The sequence below is a fragment of the Camelus ferus genome, chromosome 4 (genome assembly GCF_009834535.1).
Source record: "Camelus ferus isolate YT-003-E chromosome 4, BCGSAC_Cfer_1.0, whole genome shotgun sequence".
Taxonomy (NCBI): Eukaryota; Metazoa; Chordata; class Mammalia; order Artiodactyla; family Camelidae; genus Camelus; species Camelus ferus.
The window spans coordinates 33912761-33934714 of record NC_045699.1 but is presented as its reverse complement, the minus strand read 5'-3'; the positions used below and the strand labels follow the sequence as shown (position 1 = coordinate 33934714).

At 38.3% G+C, this 21954-nt stretch overlaps 1 protein-coding gene across 3 annotated transcripts in view; it reads right to left on the bottom strand.

Moving 5' to 3' along the window:
* Positions 1–21954, bottom strand: part of PIP5K1B (phosphatidylinositol-4-phosphate 5-kinase type 1 beta) — a 283779-nt gene that overhangs the window by 53901 nt on the left and 207924 nt on the right. For all 3 annotated transcript variants that reach the window (XM_032477797.1, XM_032477799.1, XM_032477798.1), the window contains 2 exons: positions 14417–14572; positions 9685–9829 (listed from right to left, as the gene is read on the bottom strand). In XM_032477797.1, coding sequence (XP_032333688.1) covers positions 9685–9829; positions 14417–14572 — 301 coding nt within the window. The remainder of the gene's footprint in view (positions 1–9684; positions 9830–14416; positions 14573–21954) is intronic.

Below are 21954 nucleotides of genomic sequence, written 5' to 3'. Positions count from 1 at the left end.
AAACAAAGAGAAAAAGGCAACCCAAATGAAAATTGAGACCAAAAGCTGAGAAGAGACAAAAATCAGAGCAAAACAAAAACCAGAATCCTGGTATCTTCAGAGAAAAGAGAAGAAATTTCAACTGTGAAACAAGAAAAGATTGCTAAAAAAGGAGGCCTCAATGAACAAAAAAGAATTCTTACAAAACACGGCAACAGAAGTGAAAAACTCAGTGGAAGGATTAGGAGATAAAGTAGAGCAACTCAGAAAGTAAAACAGAAAGACAAATAGATGGAAATGAAGAGAGAAAAGTGAGCTGGAGGACAAGTCCAGGAGACACTATATGCATTAAAGGAGTTGCAGACACAAAAAAGAAATTAGAGGGAGGAAATAAAAAAATAGTTAAGAAAATTTGCTCAAACTCAAAAGCATGAGTTTGCAGACTGAAAACAGAACTGCACCAAAGTATATCATCATGAACTACTGAGACACTTAGGGGGAAACTGGAGGGATTATGAGCTCTGGGAAAAACCAGAGGCCATACAGAGAAGATCAGGAATCAAAACAGCACTGCATTTCTCAGTGGTAACTGGAAACTAGATGATAACAGAGCAAAGCCTTCACAATTAAAACAACAAAAAAGATTTATACTACAGAGTTCTACACCAGTTAACCTATCAATCAAGTGTTAGGGTGAGAATAAAGACTTGCTTAGACATGCAAGGCCTTGAATATTTTGCCTCCCATGAATCCTTAGGAAGATATTGAAGGATATGCTCCAACAAAATGACCTCTAAGCAGAGCAAGACAGTCATAAAGCCCACAGGAGCTTAATGAGATGACTTTGCTTAGCCACTTAGTAAAGGATCTCTGTAGACTCAGAGAAGTCAAGAATAACAGCTGAGTGAAAATGTGGTTTGGCCTAAGGTCACAGGGGCTGAGCTAGGAAGCAGGTTTGGGGCAGAGTCTTCCCAGAGGTGTTGCTAACCTAAAATTCCTTTAAGGCAAGGGAACCTTTGTTTAGGGTATGTCCAGGTAGGTCTGAAGTACAAGAAAGGCACCGAGGTCCTGTCTCCTCATCATCATTTGAAAACTCACCCACTTTGCTATGGTTTTGTTTTGGGCCTTACATCTTATGTCCTCTTAATTTCTTGAACGGGCCCATCTGTGTTTCAGCTGAACCTCAAGACAAAGAAATTGTTTTACTCCTCAGAAAGGATAGAGAAGGTGAGGAGTATCTCCAGAGAACTTTTTTCTTACAGTCTAGCATGCATAAGAATTCCTCGAGGAGTGTGCCAAAGCCCAGATATAAGAATCAATCATACTCCGAGAAGCATTTCTCTAAAGGTTCAATGCAGGAGGGCAGAGGACTTGGGAGGGCCTTTGGGGGTACATCCACCACCAGCAAACTATTCTCCCAGAGATAATGTACTAGTGGCTGAAGTCAAGGGAAACTGAGATATGGTTTTTTGGTTCCAGAACTGTGAGACAGGAAATGAATAAAAGAGGTTATTTTTCATCAGTTAGGGTAGCTAAAGGCTGGCCAACATTTTTTCACCTTTTTTCCCTCAATATGCCTTACCCATTAATTGGATCTATTAAAAATATCTTAGTAATGCATGAAAAGCACCTAGAAAGATTACCACGCACCAATTCATCAAAAAAACAAGTGAGCATGCTTTGAATGAATGTTGAATCCTAAAGTATTCTTCATATATGTCAGATATCTAAAAAATTCACTTCAATTTCCTGCCCAGGCTGAAACACGAGGGATCATTTGAAAAGCTAATCACTTCAGAATTCATTCTAGAATTTGTCAAAAAAAAAAAAAGAGAGTTATCTAGTAAAATCCAGGTGCAGACTATGTGGGGGCTGGGTTTGGGGAGAGGAAGCTAAACAGGCATATTATGAAGCAGCTATCAGGCTCCAATCTTCTCTGCAGGTGCCCCAGTCACAACTGGGAAAAGATATGACGCAGCTCTGAGGTCCACCTGTCATCCCAGCATGCCGAAAACACTCCTAATTTCCAAAATGACATATTCTTCTCTTGGGAGGCTGGGGAACAAAGCAGGCTTCTGCTTCTGGAATCTGAGCAGTGTTATTCTCCCCCAAACAGGTATCATCATTTGCTTGGTGAGCTAGTTTTCTGAGAAAAGTTGACTAAATCCTCCTCTTTGCTATAAGGAGAATGGAAGTGACACCCCCACATGTGAGTTTGCTCTAAACTGAGTTATATTCAGTTGATGAGATGGGCTGGGGTCTGGGCAATAGAGTAAAGTGTTTTGCCAGGGCATGGGTGATGGCTAGCTTGCCTCCAGACTATCTTGGCTGCTCTAGTTACCCGAATTCCCCAGGCTTGCAAACGTCTTCGTGGAATTCTTGAGCTGAAGAAACTTTTTATCTATCCCATGTGCCTGGAATTAGCTAAGGCATTTCTATGGTATTTATACCCAGCATCTACTCTAGCACAGTACCTGGGAAAATGTCCCTGCCACTATCCCAGCTTTTTATGTGCTGTCCCCTTCCATTGTGCCTGCTCTTAAGGGGGACATCCGGCCCCCGGGGGGCCCTCCTTTATGAGTCTAGGTCCTGGTAACATGGCAGGGCTTATGCTAGAAGCTGCTTCCTGTAGTTATTAAACCTGGGCTTCTGCAACAACCCTCACTCTTCCAGCCTCCCATGCTCTGTAACCAATTCCCTTTGCTAAATTCTGTTTGAAATTCCGAGTGTATTTTCTGTTTCCTTAACTATTAAAATACTCTATGAGGGCTTTTTGCCAAAAACAACTTTATCTTGCCCTTTACAGTGGAATTTACGGGGAAGCTGCAAGGTGTTAGGGTCAGGAATCACTTGGTTATTTTAACAAATATTTTGAGGCTACTTACTATGTGCCAAGGAGCATTATCAGTGCTTCCAATTATGATTTCATTTATTCTTTCTAACAATGCTCTGGGGCAGTAGTATAATAATCCACGTTTTACAAATGAGGAACGGAGGCACACAAAGGTAAGGTGACTTGCCCAGTGTTCGGTAGCTAGAAGTGGCAGCTTGAGGACGAATGCCTCAACTGATGATTTATAATGATGAAAGTGAAAGAAAGAGAAAGAGAAAAACCTGGTCAGGGTTGCTGGCAGTGGTGGTGGCAAGAAGGTTTGTCTGCAAAGTAGGAGTAGTCATATGAAGAAGCATAAAAGCACAGAGTCTGGTGAGGTCAGATTCAAAGTTCATCATCAACAGGAGGGCTGCAGAGACCTTCCGAGGGGCTGGTGGGGCCCTAGACTGGCATCAAGGTACAGCGGGTAGTGGCCATGTCCACAGCAGATACTACAGCCATGCACTGTCCCTCCCTGAGGAGGTCACAGCTAGAGAGCTGGATTACTGGGAAACTCTTGCACCCAACTTTCTTCTCCCTTCATTTTTGTAAGTCATAAAGGTTCCTTCTAACCTTACTACGCCAACAGATGATATGGGATTTTCTAACTCAAGCAGAAACATACTGAACAAAAAGTCTCTTCCCAATGAAATCCTGCCATTTACAAACAATGTAGGCTACTATGCTCAGTGACTTAAGTCAGACAGAGAAAGACAAATACTTTATGGTATCACTTCTACGTGAAATCTAAAAAATAAAACAAACAAATGAATGTAACAAAAACAGAAACATTCACAGTTTACAGACGAAAAACTAGTGGTTACCAGTGGGGAAGGAAAAGGGGTGTGGGGCAAGACTGGGATATGGGATTAAGGGACACAAACTATGATACACAGAATACATAAGCAACAAGGATATACTCTACAGCACAGGGAATCTAGAAAATATTTTATAATAACTTTAAATGGAGTATAATCTATAAAAATAGTGAACCACTATATCACACACCTGAAACTCATATAATATTGTAATACTATCTTTAATTAAAAAAAGTCTCTTAGTGATCATGTAAGAATTTGGAGTCAACCTGGAGAGCTGGAAATAAAAACATAAGGAAAAAGCTATTTTAGGTTTCTTATGAATTCAAATTAATATGTCATATTTTTAGTGTTTGAACACTAAGACTAACATCTTTGAAAGTGAAAATCCTTACTCAAAGTCACATGGAAAAAGAAAAGGCAAAACGGATGAAGAAGAGAACTTGTGCGGATGTTACTGAATTTTCATTAAAAGCATCATCTAAAAGTCATCTTGTCTGAGACATGACAATAAGGACGGGGCAGCTGTGGAACAGCTGAGGCTCATGCCTTGCATTTTCTATCAGTGCTGTGGGTGGAAATCATGGCTTTACTTTTTAGCCATGTCACCTCAGGACAGTTGGCTAATGTTGCTAAGCATCCCTCATCTGTAAACTTTCAATGACGTTATAGGATTGCTGTGAGGATTAAGTGACTTGATCCATGTTAAGAACTTAACACAGACCCTTAATAAGGTCATATAATTCGCTATTAGTACAGTTATTATTATTATTGGATTATTACTGGTGGTTTGAATATGTCTATAGCTATGATAGAGAAGTTCCCATAGCTATCATGTTTTTAATAAGCAAACTTAGCCGAATGGCTTCTAGAATAAACATCACAGGTAGACATTAACATAAGCCCACCGCTTTGCCTACTGGAAATACTTTAGTTATTAAGCAGCAGCAAATGGCTCAAACACAGGGCCAGAACTCATGCTAGGGAAAAATCAACCAACTGACCTTCTGTGCATAGTACACACATCAAGGATAAGACCAGAAGTCCTTGGAGCCCATGATGCGAGGGTGGTAGCAGGGGAAGAACATGAGGCTAGGACCTCGCAGACCTGTGTTCCAGTTTAAAGTCTACTAGCAGGTTATGTGACCTTGGACATGCCACCTCTTGCTATGTCTCTGCTTCTCTCTTTCCTTACCTTGTAGACACATCTGTAAGATAATGGGTCTCTAACATTCTTTGGGATGACTCTACTCGTATGTCTTTAAATTTGAGTGGTAAGCAATTTGTGGAGGAAAACTCATGGCTAGAGACAACTGTTCCACCCTCTCCGAGGTTTACCATATGCTACTGGTAGGAAGGAAGGGGCACAGAACCATGGTTGGAAGCACTGAGTCAGCCTCTGAGATCTAGAATGCCGAACTCATCATTTAGGGAGCCTTTGCCAGCTGTCCCTCCATGTACAAGGGACCAGTGGTTTTCCTCTGACCTATGTGTCCTTCTCACAATACTTCAAATGTCTTCACGATGAGCCAACTATTAGAAATAGCCACTAGTAAAACACTAGACTAGACAGAGCAGTGATGGTGGTAAAGGCATCTTTGATGGGGAAAGGATAAATATATTGGAATGCAGTAGGGCTTTCCATCCTTATGCATAATCAGAGCTTCAGCTTTGCTACCAACTGTGCAGGAAGTCAGAAAAAGAATTAACATTCTTATGTGTAACCAATTTCCACAACATTAAACTAAATTGTTCTTAACTTTGAGACAAAACACATCTGCCTCTGCACATCTTAGCGCTCAATTTATACCTCCTTTCAAAGAACAGAATTCTTATTAAGACAGAAAAATTCAATAATCAAAAACTCAGAATCTAAATCCCACTATTTGGGAAGTATGAACCTTCAGCAGTTTTTCTTTATTCCTATGAATTATACCCTCTAACATAGGACTGTAGAGCAGAACTTGAAAATACATACTTCTAGTAATCAGGTTAAATATATACTTTAAAAAAGTGATGCTATTTTTTCTTTGCTTCCTAGTCAGTTTTTGGGAGTATACTTAAAAAAAAAAATAAACTGCTATTGGAGTTTTTGAAATTACAAAGAATAATCCTTTAAAAAATAACTCTAAGAGACAGCAGCTTCCCATTGCAGTATATAATTTAGGTGTGGAGACATCCAGGTACTAATTGACACTTTTACAACTTAAGGATTCTGAACAGATTGACAGAATGACAGCCACTAGTTGAAGTATTCACAGCTTATTTAAGTGCAGATATATAGAGTATAATGTAGAAATGGGAAAACAGACCACTCCGCCTTAACAAAAAAATGATTCACAGAGAAAGAGAAAAAAATAACTTGTGAATTATGGTAGCGATTTTCTTCCCAGGCTATCTGGATTAGGCTTTAAACTTTAGTGTGCCAGATGAGACTTAGAATATTGTCTGTGTGTTGCTTCAAGAGACACCACACAGGACTAGGAGGGCTCTAAAGGGAAAAATGATAGGCACGAAATGTGACAACTTCTTTGCAGTTTGCGGGTACGGTTTCCCTGTTGAATAATTAGGGGTGGGCATGATGGGTGGGGAAACAGATAGTGATTCCTGGAGGGGTTCGCATGCCATTATTTCTTTTCGGGGTTCTTTAGCACCTCTGTGCCTTTTCTGCACCTTCTCCCTATGATTTCCCTAAGGCAGTTGTTAAGATTCGAGGCATGCCTTCGGCTTCTCTTACACATCCAGGCTAAAAGCAGAAATGCCCACAGGAGAAGACAGGCAACAGCAGAGGTGAGCTAAGCAGAGGGTGCTGACCTGGAGGGTCCATGCTTCTCCCCTGCAGCTGATAAATGCCAAGAAGCAATGGAGTCAAGTAGTAACAAAGCCAGTGATTTTTCAAAAGAATCTGAGTATTTTAGTGAAACGATATGATTTTAAAATGTTAGTTTCTTTTAAAAACATCCTGGGTTCACACATGCTTTCCACTGGCTTGTACTCCTTTGGCAGGACACTCACTTGATTGTGATGAAGGCTGCAAGGCTGCTGGTGGGCCAGTTCAGTGGTGTGTACCCAGGGTGATTTCCTGACATTCAGCCCAGAGCCCACTCCCCAAGCCTTTTACAGACTGTGAATTCTCTGTATCAAATCCTTTTCTGCTTAAGATAGAGTGCTTCCTTGTTCTTGCAACTGAACCCGGATGGGTAACTAAATATGAGATATCAAATTGCAACCTGGATATACAATGCCAAAGAAGATTTATTTCAACAATTCACTTTCAACAAAAAGAAGAGAGGGAAAAATATCATAGATAACACTGGTGTCTTTCCCATCTAAATATACATGATAACCAGTATCAGTATAAATAAAAGTACCAAGAATTATACCATAGCCTTGGCACATGTAGCTGGAGAGCATGCAGAGGTAGCTCCCAAGCTGGCCAGGAAGGATTCTGTGTCAGAATGAGGCAGTGCCAGACCCTGGGGAAATCTAAACAAATAGCCAAGAGTTGAATACCTCTAGCTAATAGATTGAATACTTAACCACAACCACTGCCCCCAAAACCAAAAAAACCCTTTTAATTTTGTGCTGCAAATTCCAGTAAATAATTTAATAGCATATCCAACTATCTGCCTCTGATAATGAGAACAGTAGCAAATGTAAGAAACCACCACAGCTTCACATAAGAATTGTTTTTGACCTTGCAAAGAATTTCCTGTGACTTTCCAGACATCTTTGGAGCTGCTATTTATATTTGAGAGCAAAAGAACAGTGTTCATTCAGCTGTACTGTGTAGACAGGAAAAACTGTTGCTGGACTGATTTACATAATTAATTTGAACATTCAAGGTACACGTTAATGTTAGGTATAAGTCACTTTAAATTTTTCTAGGAAGCTACCAAATTACTTTTACAGTTCAGGTGAGTTAAATAATTTATTGTGGGGCCTTGTTTGTTGGTCCTACAGTAGAGCTCTCCAAATGGAAGCCCAGCCAAGATTTGTGACTCACTTTGACATCTATTCCTTTTCCTTTGCCCTAGGTGGGCTGTCTCACCTGCAACCACCTAACTTGTATCTAGCAGAGACAGAAGAGAATAGCCACAAAAAAAGAATTTCCACAGGAGCTCCAGTTTCCAAACTTTAACTTGCCAAAAGACCATGCTAGAATTTATAAGTACGCATATATTAAAAATAATTCTACGATAGCGAGTCCTCTTTCTGGAAGTGAGTCAAGTTGCTAGCCTGGAGGTGGAAAATGACATACAGTGTAAGAAGCACTCTACCTGCACAAATTGACCTTGATTCTTGAGAGCTGGATCTCCACAAGAACCAGTTCAACATTTAACAGATAATTACTGAGAATGTATACACAGTAGTCTCTGTCCTACAATTGAAGCTAGTTAAAAAATTGCATACATAAAAATAGAAAAAACAGCTAATCCCACAATGTTGTGATCTCTTTTTGTAAAGGTATTGTCTATTACCAGAACAAATGTTTGAGAATATTTTGCTTAAAAAAGTAAAGTATCTAATAACAAATTAAGTTTCTATCTAAGGCATTGCAGTACCCCACCCCAATATTCAAATTCACATTAAATGTTCAAGAGTCAATGTACTAGTTTCCAGTTGTGGCTGTGATAAACTGTCATCAACTTAACAGCTTAAAACAACACAAATTTATTATTTTACAGCTCTGGCACTCAGAAGTCCTAAAATTCAAGGTGTTGGAAGAACTGTATCCTCTGTGGATGCGCTAACGGGGAATCTGTTTCCTTGTCTGTTTTGGCTTCTAAACTCTGCCTGCATTCCTTGGCTCGTGCCCCTTCCTCCACCTTCAAAGCCAATAGTGAACATCTTCAAATCTTCTTCTCGCTCTGACCTCTGCTTCTGCTATCACCTCTCCTTCTCTGAATCTAATCTTCCTGTCTTCCTCTTATAAGGACCCTGTGACTACATTGAGCCTATGTGGATCATTCAGGATATGCTTCCCATCTCCAGGTCTTTAACTCAGTCATATTGGCAAAGCCCCCTTTTTATAAGGTAACATAGTCACAGGTGCCAGGGATTAGGACGTGGACAACTTGGGGGCCATTATTCTGTCTACTGTGGATGAAAAATATTACCTGCCGTATCAGTAAACAAAGGATGCTGCGGCCAGCAAGTCATGAGCCACTACCGCCACCCCTGAAGATGAGCCGCAGAGAACTCAGGATGGAGACAAGCAGGCAGCCTGGCCTCTCCACCACCCGCAACAGTGCACCCTGAGGGAACTCAGGATGGGAAAAGAACAAGATACTGGCCCTAAATAGCTAGGTGCATTATTAAAGGAATGATTTCAGTAAGTCCAGACTATTGCATCTTCCCACACATAGAAAAGCACTAAATCCTTAACTTGAGGTATCTGATTTTCTTTAATTAACAGTAAATTTTTGATGTTCCAACTACCCGGTCTTTGTTGCAAAACTCCTACATATCCCGGTTCCTCCCCTGCCTCTTCCAAACAGTCTCTTAGAGCAAACAGAGGCAGCACCCCATGCTTAAGTCCTCACAAATGTCCAGTGAATAAAACGTAACTCTCAAATTTTAGGCTGGACATTCTGTTTTTTTCAGTCAACACTACCATAGTTCTTAAGGTCACTCATACGAAAAGAGAATATTCCAACATCTTTGTAGCTATTTGTGTAACTATTAACCAAGAATGCTTGCTTAAAAACTCCACTCATAAGAAATTATTAAAATAAAAATGATGAAAGATCTGTCTTCTGCCAGAGAACCAAGTACGTAGTTTCTACAGCACATAATGATTAATTGTAAAGAAAAATCAGGAGGGTTTTCCCTCAGGTGTACTTCCTGGCACAGTAAAAATGAAGCATGTTCTTTCTTTCTCTTACTTACAGGGCAGGTGACGGTCACATCCTGGTTGTTAAGGATGATGTGTTCTCATTCGGAGATACGGGTCTAGCTATGATGTAGACGTGGTAACAGGCAGATTGGTAATTTGATCGCACTAAGTATTACCTGTTTGAATAAATCGCAGTCCTGTCGTGTGGATAATGTTCATTGACGTATAAGGAAGAAGATGAAATTGTGGTTGCCAAGGAAGCAGCCTCAAACAGCGATGGAGTGCTAGGCACCAGGTCTGGCCTGTGTCGGGATCCCAGCGCTGGTAACAAAAAGCAAAACACACACTCATGAATCACAGGAATAAATGCTGTTTTAGTGTCTCTAATAATTTAAATGACTCAAAAGCATTCATTTTACATATCAGGCTGCAAATTAAATTCTGAATTAACGGCGCTCTTCTAAACTGCAGCAGAAATGTAAAAGAGCTTCTTGCTAACGGGTTAAACAGGAAGGAAATTGCATTAATTTACAAAATGGCTTATGGAAATGACATTATGAATGTTCTTTTAAAAACCTAATAAAGCGATTGACGGTTTCAAAAGATGACATAAAGAGCTCCTAGGAGCTTAAGGAGATAATTTGACAGAGATTAAAAGGATGATTGGCAAATGTATAAACACACAGTGAACCTGCTTTCGCCTCTCGAGGATATGCACACGTCTGTGATTCTCAGTAGATCTCAGAACTCAGACATTCTAAAAGCCAGGAAGCAAATGCTTCACAGACTAACAGCCAGCTAGACCTTCACCCTGTGTGAGACCACACATCTCTCTGAATGTTATCCACAGCTCTGCTTGACACTGTATTTTAACAGCAAGGCTGCCTATTTAAAAATGAGAAGACCTTTTTTTTCTTTGAAACGTAAGTGCCTATGGGAATACTCAGGCAAGAGGCCTCCCTAGTCGGGAAAATGGAATAGTCACGGCTGAGCAATGACCCACGCCCACTCTCTCTGAGTCTGTGTGGTTTTTTGACTGTTGAAACAGAATCATTTTTAATGACCCTATCCTAAACCATGGACAAATTTACATCCAGTCTTAGCCAGCCTGTCAGAGACAGTGTTTTGATTACAGGTCCAGCCATACAGAACAAAAATTCTTTGAAAGAGACATACAAGTTCCTAGAGACAGAACACTGTGTACGAAGCTTGTCTTTAAAGATCTATAGTTGGACTCAAGCTGATTTTTTTCATCTCTGGAGATTTTTTTTTAATTTTATGGAACTATAACTGGCATATAACATTGTATTAGTCTTAGGTATACAACACAGTGATTTGATATATGTACATACTGTGAAATGTTCATCACAATAAGTTGAGTTTACATCCCATCACCACACATAGTTACAGCATTGTTTTCTTGTGATGAGCATTTTTAAGATCTCCTCTCTTAGCAACTTTCAAATATGCAATACAGTATTATTAACTCGAGTCACCATGCTGTACTGTGGATTCTTTTTAATCATTTCCACAGACTAAACTAAAACGGATGACAATAAATACAATAAAACCAAAAGGTGTTTCTGGTATTCCTTTATAGGCACAATGGGCTCAAAATTATGTCTTGTCAGGAAGTGTATGCATGGAAAATGCTCCTAACAGGCACTATCACATGAGTATGATGTTTTGGATTTTGGTTTGGAGAGGGGTAGATGGAGAGGTGAGGGTGAGCACAGAAGGGCTGGACTCTGGACTAAGAGACCAGGCACACATTAAAACGTATGAGATGGTGCAGCTCTGCCTCTGATTCAGGTCAAAATAAAGAACTGCCATGATGAATAACGGATGATAATCATGCAAAAATGTAAGTAATGAAGTGCTCAACGTGCAAAAATCAGAAAGGCTTCAATTTAATAGGAGTTGGCTGGCAATCTTCAGAATACTTGATCCCACCACCTTCTCATTCAATACAGAGAAAAATATGAGAACTCTCAATAACAGAGAAAACTGGATCTGAAAAATAACCTTACATCAGATTCCAAGGAATCGCCACTAAATGTTATGCAGATGGCGCTGGACTGAGAGCAACTAATACAGTCTCAGGTCTTGGACATACTCAGCTTGACTTTATAAACCAGAAGCTTCCTGAGTGATGGGATAGAGAAAAATGCCATCTGTCCAGGGACTCAGGTCCAGGTCACACAGCACCCAGACAATGGGGAGCTGACCCCTCCACCCCTTGGGAGCAGTTCTTTGAAGCAGAGAACTGTTTCGTTATGCTCCCATATTCTTTAGTTTGTTTTTTTTTTTAAAACCAGTGTGGTAAGCAGAATTCTAGGATGATCCCCAATGACCTGTACTCTAGTATAATCTCCCTTTGCACGTGGGTGGAAGTTGTGAGTATGAGACATTACCCCGTGATCATTTTATCTAACGCGGCCAAAGGAATTCTGCAGATATAATTAAGGCTACTAATCAGTTGACTGTGAGTTAGTCAAGCCATCCAGGTGGGCCTGGCCTAATCACAGGAGCCCCTTAAATCTGTGTCTAGAGGTCAGAGATGGTGATGACAGAGATTCCAAGTGTGATGGGGACTGACTTGCAAGAAATTCTCCATTTGAAGATGGAAGGGGCTGCATGGCAAGGAATGAGGATGGTCTTCATGGGCTGAACCTGGCTCCCAGATGTCAGACAGCAAAGACTGAGTGACTTCAGCCCTACAGCAGCAAGGAAGTGAATTCTGCCAATGACAGGATTAACTTGGAAAAGGATTCTTTTCCAGCACCTCCAGATGAGAACTCAGCTCAGCTGACACCTTGATCCCAGTTTCTGAGACCTCAATGAGCTGTGTCCAGAGAACCCAGGAAAGCCTTGCCAGTCTTCTGACTTACAGAACTGTGAGCTAATAAAAGGAAGTTACATTAAACGGCTAGCTTTCTGGTAATTTGTCACATGGCAACAGAAAATGAGTATGACCCAGACATACTAAGAATGACAGAAAACAAATGCTTAAAAACTAGAGGGAAATTTGGTGATGACTTGGTGCACTACGAAAGGGGAAGTCCCCAAGTACAGAGCATTGTAAAAAGGCTGACCTTTATAGCAAACTTTTAGATGCAGAGAATTGTCAAGATCGACTCATTTAAAAACAGTATGTTGACAGTTTTCAACGAATATGCTCAGTAGGTTTTTCTTCAACCTTCAGAGAACTTTTCTGGTGAAGTACCTTTAGAATTGAAGCTATGGGTCCAAGAGAATAGTTCATATGGAAAAAAGCTCACTTTGTGCACTACTTCCCATGTTTCCAGACTTTCCAGATGCTACGGAGTATATTTATCATACTCCCCCCCCCCCCCCCAGATTAACAGCTGGACTCACAACTTAAATTTTAGAAGATACATATATACATATATATACACACACACACATATATACACACTATATATATGTATACATACACACAACATATATATATATTGAGGTATAGCTGATAGAAGTCATACTGAGCATACTATTAAAAAGTTAAACTAACACAGTTAAAACATAGGTTTATCCTAGAAAACCAGGCAGTGTGGCAGAAGATGCCAATGTAGGGAAGCTTAGGGGAGAAGGGTGGATGCCTGCCAGAAACTGCCATCAACTCCGAGAGAGGAGCAAGGCAATTCAGTAACTCTTACTGAAATCACTAAATCTGGGTAAAGGTTGATTTATAGATGAGAAAGAAAGAAACCCAACAAGGCACACGTGGATAAGTGCTGCAGAGGGGAAAAGGGATGAACAAACTATTCTAAAGACTCTGAGGAAAAGAAAACCCCAAGAAGAGATCTAATCTTAAGGAAGTAAAAGCAATTTTCAGGAAATTTTGGGATTCTTAAAAGAATATACTGAAAATAAAATCTAAAATGTCACTTCTTCTTATAGGATTAGAAGATAAAATCCAAATGATTGACTCAATAGATAGCGAAAAACATTTGATAAAAATGCAACATTCATTCTTGATAAAAACTTGAGCAAACTGGGAATAAAAAGGAACTTCCTTGACTATGGGTATCAAATACAGCAAATTTCTTTCTCAACTGTGAAACACTAGAAGCGTTCCTTTTAAAATCAGGACAAGACAAGGCTGTCCACAATCACTACTTCTATTCATCATTGTACCAGAAGTCCTAGTCAGCAAGGAAGAAAGAAAAAAAGATGCGAGGTCTATGCAGTAGTAACTAACAGCCAGAAAGACCAAATCTTAAAAATACACTATTTGAAAAGACAGAAAATATATATTTATGTCTTTATAACTACCTGAGGAATAAATCTAACAAAAAGTAGGAATATAAGACATGCAAGGAGAAAATTATAAAACTGGTATTAAACTCATTAAAGAGGAACATAAAAAAATTAATTCACTGTCACACTGTGTATGTATAGTTATGTATATATATACATATTAACGTATGTGTGTGTTTGAAAAAAGTATATGCAAACAGAACAAGATCTACCAGTGACAACACCAAACCCTTTAGATTTGTTACCTTCAGGTAGTGAGATTATAGACCTCTGTTTCTGAATATTTTAGTATGTTCTATTTTTTTCTGTAAACTATGTGTAGTATTGTTTGTGTTTTAAAAATTGCACACAAACTGTGTCATACTGTAAATATCCTTTTAAAAATTAGTAAATAGACTGCTTTTCTTTTCTTTTTAAATTGAGGTACACTCAGTTACAACATGTCAGTTTCCAACATACAGCATGTTTCACTCTCATATATATACATGTATTCATTTTAATATAATAGCCTTTCTTAGTGCAAATATTTTCTAATTTTTCTACTGTGAATTTATATTACTTGTATAAATAACATCACAAGCACTTTTTCTTCCTTCCTTTCTTTTTTTTTTAAATCCATGTCTTTACCTTCTTCATCAAGGCTGCTAAAACTTTGCCCTTCGGTCAGCAAATCATGCTTCTCATCCTTCCATTCCTGGCTAATAGAGGACACAATCTCCTGGGACGTTGCCTTCAGGGCAGCGATGGAATTGCAACGTTTCTTAGAAGGTGAGGCCTTCAAAGCTAGACAGGAAGAAAAGGAGACAACTACAGTTATTGTAAAACCAAATTAATATTTTATTAAATTTTTACTTATGATTTATTAACATTTTAGTCATTATTTGAGTAGGATGCAAGAAGCTCTGTTTTATATACATGAGGAAAGGGAGATGAAATTGTGTTTTGGTGATTTTTTTTGTCTGAAGTGATTTGACTCAGCGCTATTTGCAACAGCCTGGTATGGAAGCAAACTAAGTGTCCATCAGCAAATGATTGGATATGGAAGATATGGTGTACATATATACAATGGAATATTACATAAAAAAGGCATAATGCCATTTGCAGCAACATGGAGGATTCAGAGATTATCATACTAAGTAAGTCAGACAGAGAAAGAAATATTATACTAATATCACTTATATGTGATATAAAAATAGTACAAATGAACTTATTTACAAAACAGAATCAGACTCACAGACATTGAAAAAACTTATGGATACCAAAGGGGAAAGGGAGGAGTGGGGATAAATTGGGACTATGGAATTAACAGATGCACACTACTGTATATAAAATAGATAAACAAGGATTTGCTGTAAGGAACAGGGAACTATATTCAGTATCTTGTAAAACTCAATAATGCAAAATAAAAAAATATAGATTTATACATATATATGTATAACTGAATCACTGCTGTATGCATGAAACTAACACAATATTGTAAATCAACTATATTTCAGTTAAAAAAATAAGGTGACTTGACTTAAATCAGAGTATCTTAGAATAAATTCAAGTTGAGGTATCTCTACAGATTTTGAAATATCATCTTATTTGAGGTGAAACGCAAATGTTTGCTGCTAAAGAATTATTTTTCCTCCCCTGAGCAATGTTTTTCTAGTGTTGGGAGGAGGCTGAGTGGGTTGATAAACACAGATGGTAAAGTAAGGAGAATTCTCATGACCCCAGTTTTATTAACTTGGGACTGGGAATTTCTTAACATGCCAATGTTCAATCTTATACTCATGTTGCCCAATTTAGCCACGTTACTTCTGGTTGCTTTTTTCTTTCAGTGACTTTCCACTGAAATTTCCTGCCCTTTGGGTCTCTTCTAGGTCATAGTTAGGTCAGATGTAAAATTTACTCCCGATCTTTGTCCAAACAGCATTCTACAACTTTTGAAGTGTGTTGGAAACCTGAACCAAGGCGAGAGTGCTTCACCATCAATCACACTCACTGAAGGCTGTGACTTTACCTTTGATATGTCAGTAGGACCTACTTCAGGTGCAGCCAGACCATCCTGATTTACATTCACTCTTTGCTGCAGTAACTTTTCTTGGCTTAACACTGTTAGAGAATTTCCTTGGAGGGTAAGGGGGAGAGGGAAGTTAAAACTTGTGTATGCTTTCCCCTGGACTTGGTTTTGGCAGTGTCTCTCCTTCTGTGGGGGGTCTGCAGACAGGGATAACCTGACAGCAGATGCATTAGTGTGATTATGTTTGGCTTTGGGAATCTCAGAGCTTAGACTCCACCGCTTATGAGGGCCACTTGCCATCAGCAGCTTGCAAGAACTTAATTGGAGAAGGACTTTGGGACACACAAATGAGGAAAGAATAGAGGGCAGTATCTCCACTTAAAGAGGAGGGAAGGCTTATGTGTCCCATGAGCAGTCTTAAAATCACAATAACATAATTATCATAATCAATAACATCTGTAAAGGGCTTTAGAGTTTAGAAGCCAGCATTCATATCCAGTCATCGAGGGAGGTAGGCTCTATCTTTGGGTCTTTTAGAGGTCCAGAAACTGACAGTAGAAAAGCTGTAACCCACTCAAGGTCACAAAGGTACAAAGCACAAGACCAGGTGTCTTTCTTTAAAGTTGTCCAATTGGTGGTTCCTTTCCTAGCTCTTTGGCATTCTATTTTCTGGTTAAAGTGAGGGGGAAAAGATAAAACTAGAGTTTATTTTTCTTTGACGGGAGGAGATTTTGAAAGTTTAAAAATTGATCAAAATGGATTTTAATGGTAAATAAGTGGACCAGATAAGTCACATTTCCCTTAACTCCTCATCCTATCAAAACAGTGGTCACACTTGCTTTTACAGGCGTGAAGTAATTATCCACACATTGGCTTTTGCTTTAACATTCTGTTTGCTAACTTCTATAAACCCTCAACTCTCATCTTTCAATGTGGTCCAGCTGACCCTTGAACAACACAAGTCGAACTGTGAGGGTCTGCTTACATACAGAATTTTTTCAGTAGTAAATACTATATATAGTACTACATGATCCAGGGTTGACTGAATCCCTAGATGCCGAGAAACCACAGATGTAGGGGGCTGGCTCCAAGTTACATGTGGATTTTTGACTGTGTGTGGGGTCAGCTCCCCTAACCCCCCATGATGTTCAACGGTCAACTATATTTTAAAATTTCTAAGCCAGGGGAATCTCAAAAGTGGCTCAGAGAATGCTAGAAATCCCCGAGATCCTCTCAGAAGGTCTGTGATGTTAAAACTATTTCCATAATAATATTAAGAAGCTATTTATCTTTCTCACTCCCATTCTCTCCCGAGTATTCTAGACGCTACATGACCTATGGTATCACCACAGGCTGAATTCAGAAGCAGATGTGAGAATCTGGATGTCTTCTGTTAAGCCAGAATTAAAGAGTTGAAAAAATATAAAATAATGCCACTTATTCTCACTCAATTATTTTTATGGAAAATATAATTTTTTTGGGTTACCTAATTATTCAGGTTTTTTTATCTTAATTTTTAAATTTTACTAAAAATTTGTTCCCAGTTTTATTATAGTAAAATTACTACAGTTCAACTGCACATACACATTATATTGCATGTAAATATGTATACAGTATACTGCACATTTTTTAGTTTTCATATATGTACTAATTATTGTTTCTAAGAACAGATTAGATCTTTAGCTTTTTAAACTTACGTAGTTATCAAAGGTATAAAGCCAACTACAAAATAAGAGTCAGTAGAATGCAGTAATCCAACCATAAAGGACAGTCAAATGTGCTTACACAAAATATAATTATTTTTAATAATCACTTTTTATGTTAAAAATTTTAAACTTCTTTGTTAATACTGACTTATGTTAATATGCAATTATTTTTTTACTGTAACCTTGTAAGAATTAATGAATATTTAAAAGTTTCCTCAATTTTAAATCCTAATAGGTTAAATATAGATGGATATAATCTACATAAATAAAAGCTCTTTGGGGTCCTCAATCATTTTTAAGAATGTAAAGCAGCCCTGGATCAAAAGGTTTGAGAATCTCTTAGCTCTTGAATCAATGCTAATTCTCTAAATTGAGAAACAGCTAGGATGAAAAGAATATTAGCAGCATCATGGAAACATGAATGAGGGGAAGACGCTCAGAGAACTGTCTGTACTTGTGGCTTATAATGGACTGAAGGCCAAGAGTCCCCCAGAGAAATAGCTCTTTGTTCATAATCAGCATCACATACAATAAGGAGCTGAGAAGACCCCAAAACAAACCCCTGCCAGGACCACACAGCACCCAAAGAAAGCATACTGTTGTCTTAAATGGTGACTCTTTCTTAAAGGAACTGTCTGAGCCTCACTCAGCAGATAAGGACTTGAATGTTGCAGAAATTGAATGCCTCAGTGTCTTCTTTTGACTAGATAATCTCAAAGGATGGTTTGGGTTGCTGGTTACTTTCTTTTGTGTCACAGAAACTCCTGGATTTGTCCTTGGCTAAACGATGTCTGGCGATACGTATCCTGTATCCATTTCCAGCCCTACGTCCTGCTATTCAATTGCCTCTACACCTTTCTTAATGCTTTTCAGCTTACCCATTTGCCATTCTCTGAACCTACCATGTTCATTCCTACCCCTGGGCCTTTACACATGCTGTTCCTCCTACTTGAGATGCCCTCTGGCTTCCCTTCCTAATAAATACTGGCTTACATTTTTAGGACTTAGTTTAAATATTGTTTTCTCTGCGAAGCTCTCTTTGTGAAGACTGGTCTTTTTTCTCTCTGCATACCAAGAGAAGCATATGCAAAAACTCTATTAACAGTTGCTTTATTACATTATACATCTGTTACATGTTCTAATCCCTGACCCAAAACAGACTATAAAATTACCAAGGGAGGAACTAATTAATTTGCTTCAAAAAGGCTTTCTACATTATTAATGCTTAGCATAGTGTTACATACATAATAGGTGTTCAAATGTTGGTTGAATAATGAACTATTGTTCTGAAATTTTAGGACAGTTCATTTTTAACTAATTAATGTACTATTCTATTCCCTTCAGGAAACTAATGTTTAGTACTTTAGACACATTATCTGGGTAGAGAATTTCAGTGAGGCTTCAACATTACCATGACTAATATTTCCAGAAAGAATTATAGAGTTTTGCAAACAGTATTACATTGACAGCATGACTTAATTCTGATGTGGGATAAATGGATTTAAGATGGTTAAAAAACCAAAACTTGAAGACCGGGTACTGTTTTCTTGAGGGTGGAAGTCGGGGTGGGGAGGAGAAACTTTCACCTACAAAGAAAGAATACCTGTAGGAATTAAGGGCTTTAACTTAAGCATAGTTGATAAAGCATTTTGGAGTTGTATTTTAAAGTGTCAACTTTACTAATTAAATTGCTACCCTTTGAAATGTTGGTAGTAGATGAAAAGTCCATTCATTCATTCAGCTATTTATCAAATAATGATTGAGTGCTTAGGATGTGCGAAGGAAATGTGCTAGATTCTCAGAATATATATGAGGATGAAATATAGTCCCTACTTTTCAGGAACTCAAAGTCAAATGAGGGGAACAGAACAACAGATCACCTATGGTAGGGTATGGTCAGTGCTATGAAGGAAATATCATCTGAGCTGAGACATGAAGGAACACCAGAGGAAGGATGGAGATTGTTACAGGCAAGGGGACAAGAACACGTAGAGACATGGAGGCAGCCTGGAATGTCAGGGGTACCTGTAGGGAGTTCAGAGCTACAGGAGCCAAGGGGGTGGGGTATAGCATGGAACGGGCTGTGAGAGGAATCACAGGAGAGGGAAAGAGAGGCCACATCAGAAAGGGGCTCAGAAGCAAAGTTAAGGATTTTGTGGACTAGGGAATCTATTGAACTTTTTATTAAAAACATTTTTTTTAAGTGTGGAAGTGTTTTAATAGGAAATTAGCAAGAGGAGATTTATATTTTAAACTGATATGTCTGTCTGCAGTGGGGAGAGACTGGATGGGATGGGGATATGACTGGAGGTAAAAGGCAGGCTCCTGAGCAACTTGGGGGCAATCCAGAAATTAGTCCAACATTTGTGGACAACTGATTTTTCAACAAGGGAACCAAGATAATTCAATAGGGGAAAGAATAGGCCATTTAACAGATGGTGCTGGGACAACTGGATATCCACATGCAAAAGAATGAAGCTGGACCCTACTTCACACCAAAGATTAGAAATTAAATCAATATTTGTAAATACTGTATCTAATAACAAACTTGTGTCAAAAATATATAAAGAACTCTTATAATTCAACAGTACAAATAACCCAACTAAAAATGGGCAAAGGACTTAAATAGACGTTTCTCCAAGGAAAATATAAATGGTCAATAAGCACTTAACAAGATGTTCAATATCATCAGTCCTTAGATAAATACAAATCAAAACCACTTTGAGATGACCACTTTATACTCACTAGGATGTCTAAAATAAAAAACAGACAGTAACATATCTGGTGAAGATCTGGATTCCTCATACATTCCTGGTGGGATTGCAAAACTGTGTAGCTGCTTTGGAAAAGAGCCTGGCATTTACTCAAAATGTTAAACAGAGTTACCATCTGACCTAGTAATTCCATTCCCTGGTATATACCCAAGAGAAATGAAGATATATGTCCACACAAACCTTGTGCATCAATGTTCACAGCAACATCATTAACAATAGCTAAAAAATGTAAACCACCCAAATATCCATCAACTAGTGAATGGATAAAAAAGATGTGTTATATCCAGACAATGGAATATTATTCAGCAATAAAAAGAATATAGTACTACAAGATGGCTCAACCTTGAAAACGTCAAGTGAAAAAAGTCAAACACAAAAGACCACATACTGTATGCTTCTGTTTGTGTGAAATATCCAGAACAGACAAATCCATGGAGACAGAAAATGAATGAGTAGTTGCCAGGGGCTGGAAAGAGGAGGAATGGAGAGTGACTCCTAAAGTGGAATGAGGTTTCTTTTCAGGGTAATGAAAATGTTCTAAAATTAGATAGTAGTGATGGTAGTACAACTTTGTGAATATACTAAGAATCACAGAATTGTACATCTTAAAAGGGTGAATTTCATGGTATATGAATTATATCTAAATAAAGACGTTCTAAAGAGCAAACTAAAAAATCAAAGTGTAAAAAAGTCAATAGATTTGACTACTTGAGAAGTAAGAGACTTGTTATATTAAAAAACATGATAAACTACAAACTGGAAAGATTTACAACACACACCATTTCATGGAATTGAGAATGCCAGTGACTGCACCATTAATTTATATACACCACTAAGAAAACAAAAGCTGCCAAGATGGGGAAGCTCATGGAGAAGCCTTACTAAAGCTGAGATCCCAAAGGCTACATCCTCCATAAACCCACCAGGGACCACAAGGAAACTCATGTTTTCCACCCATGTCAAAGGGTGAAGGGAGGTGGAAAAATCTTCCTTGAAAATTTGAACTACAAGCTGGTATTCACACAGGATTGCAAGCTCAACAAATACTATCTCATGGGCCATCTTAGGCAAAAAAAGGCCTTAATCAGAGAACTTAATTTATAGTCATCTCACTTTGAGACCAATTTTAAGATACCACTGAGATAGTCAAATGTGAAACAGAAGCTTTTCTTAGAATAAAGTAAGATTAAATAGGAACTGGTATCTTTAATATGTAGAGTTAATATAAGTCATTTGGAAAAATAATAAACACCTAATACAAATGAGCGAACACTGCAAAGCTCAATTCTCAAAGGAATTACAAATGACTAATAAACATGAATGATAGGTGAACTTCACCAGTACTTAAGAAATGCAAAATAAAACAACCAGATAACATTTTTTACTTATCAGAGTAGCATAATTTAAAAAGAGTAATTCTGGCTAAGAGCTAAAACAATACAGACTCTTGTTGAAGTCTAGAGTGGCATAATCTTTCTGTGTAGTTACGTGCATTTTAACCCCCTACTACTTCTTGGAATCTATCCTAAATAAATAATCATAAGCTTGGAAAAATCTATCTGAAATGATGTTCATAAAAATACTATTTCATTAGAAATAGAAAAAGGAGAAACCATGTAAGTGCCCAATAATGAAAGATGGTTAAATAGATTATGGCATATTTATATAATTTTAATG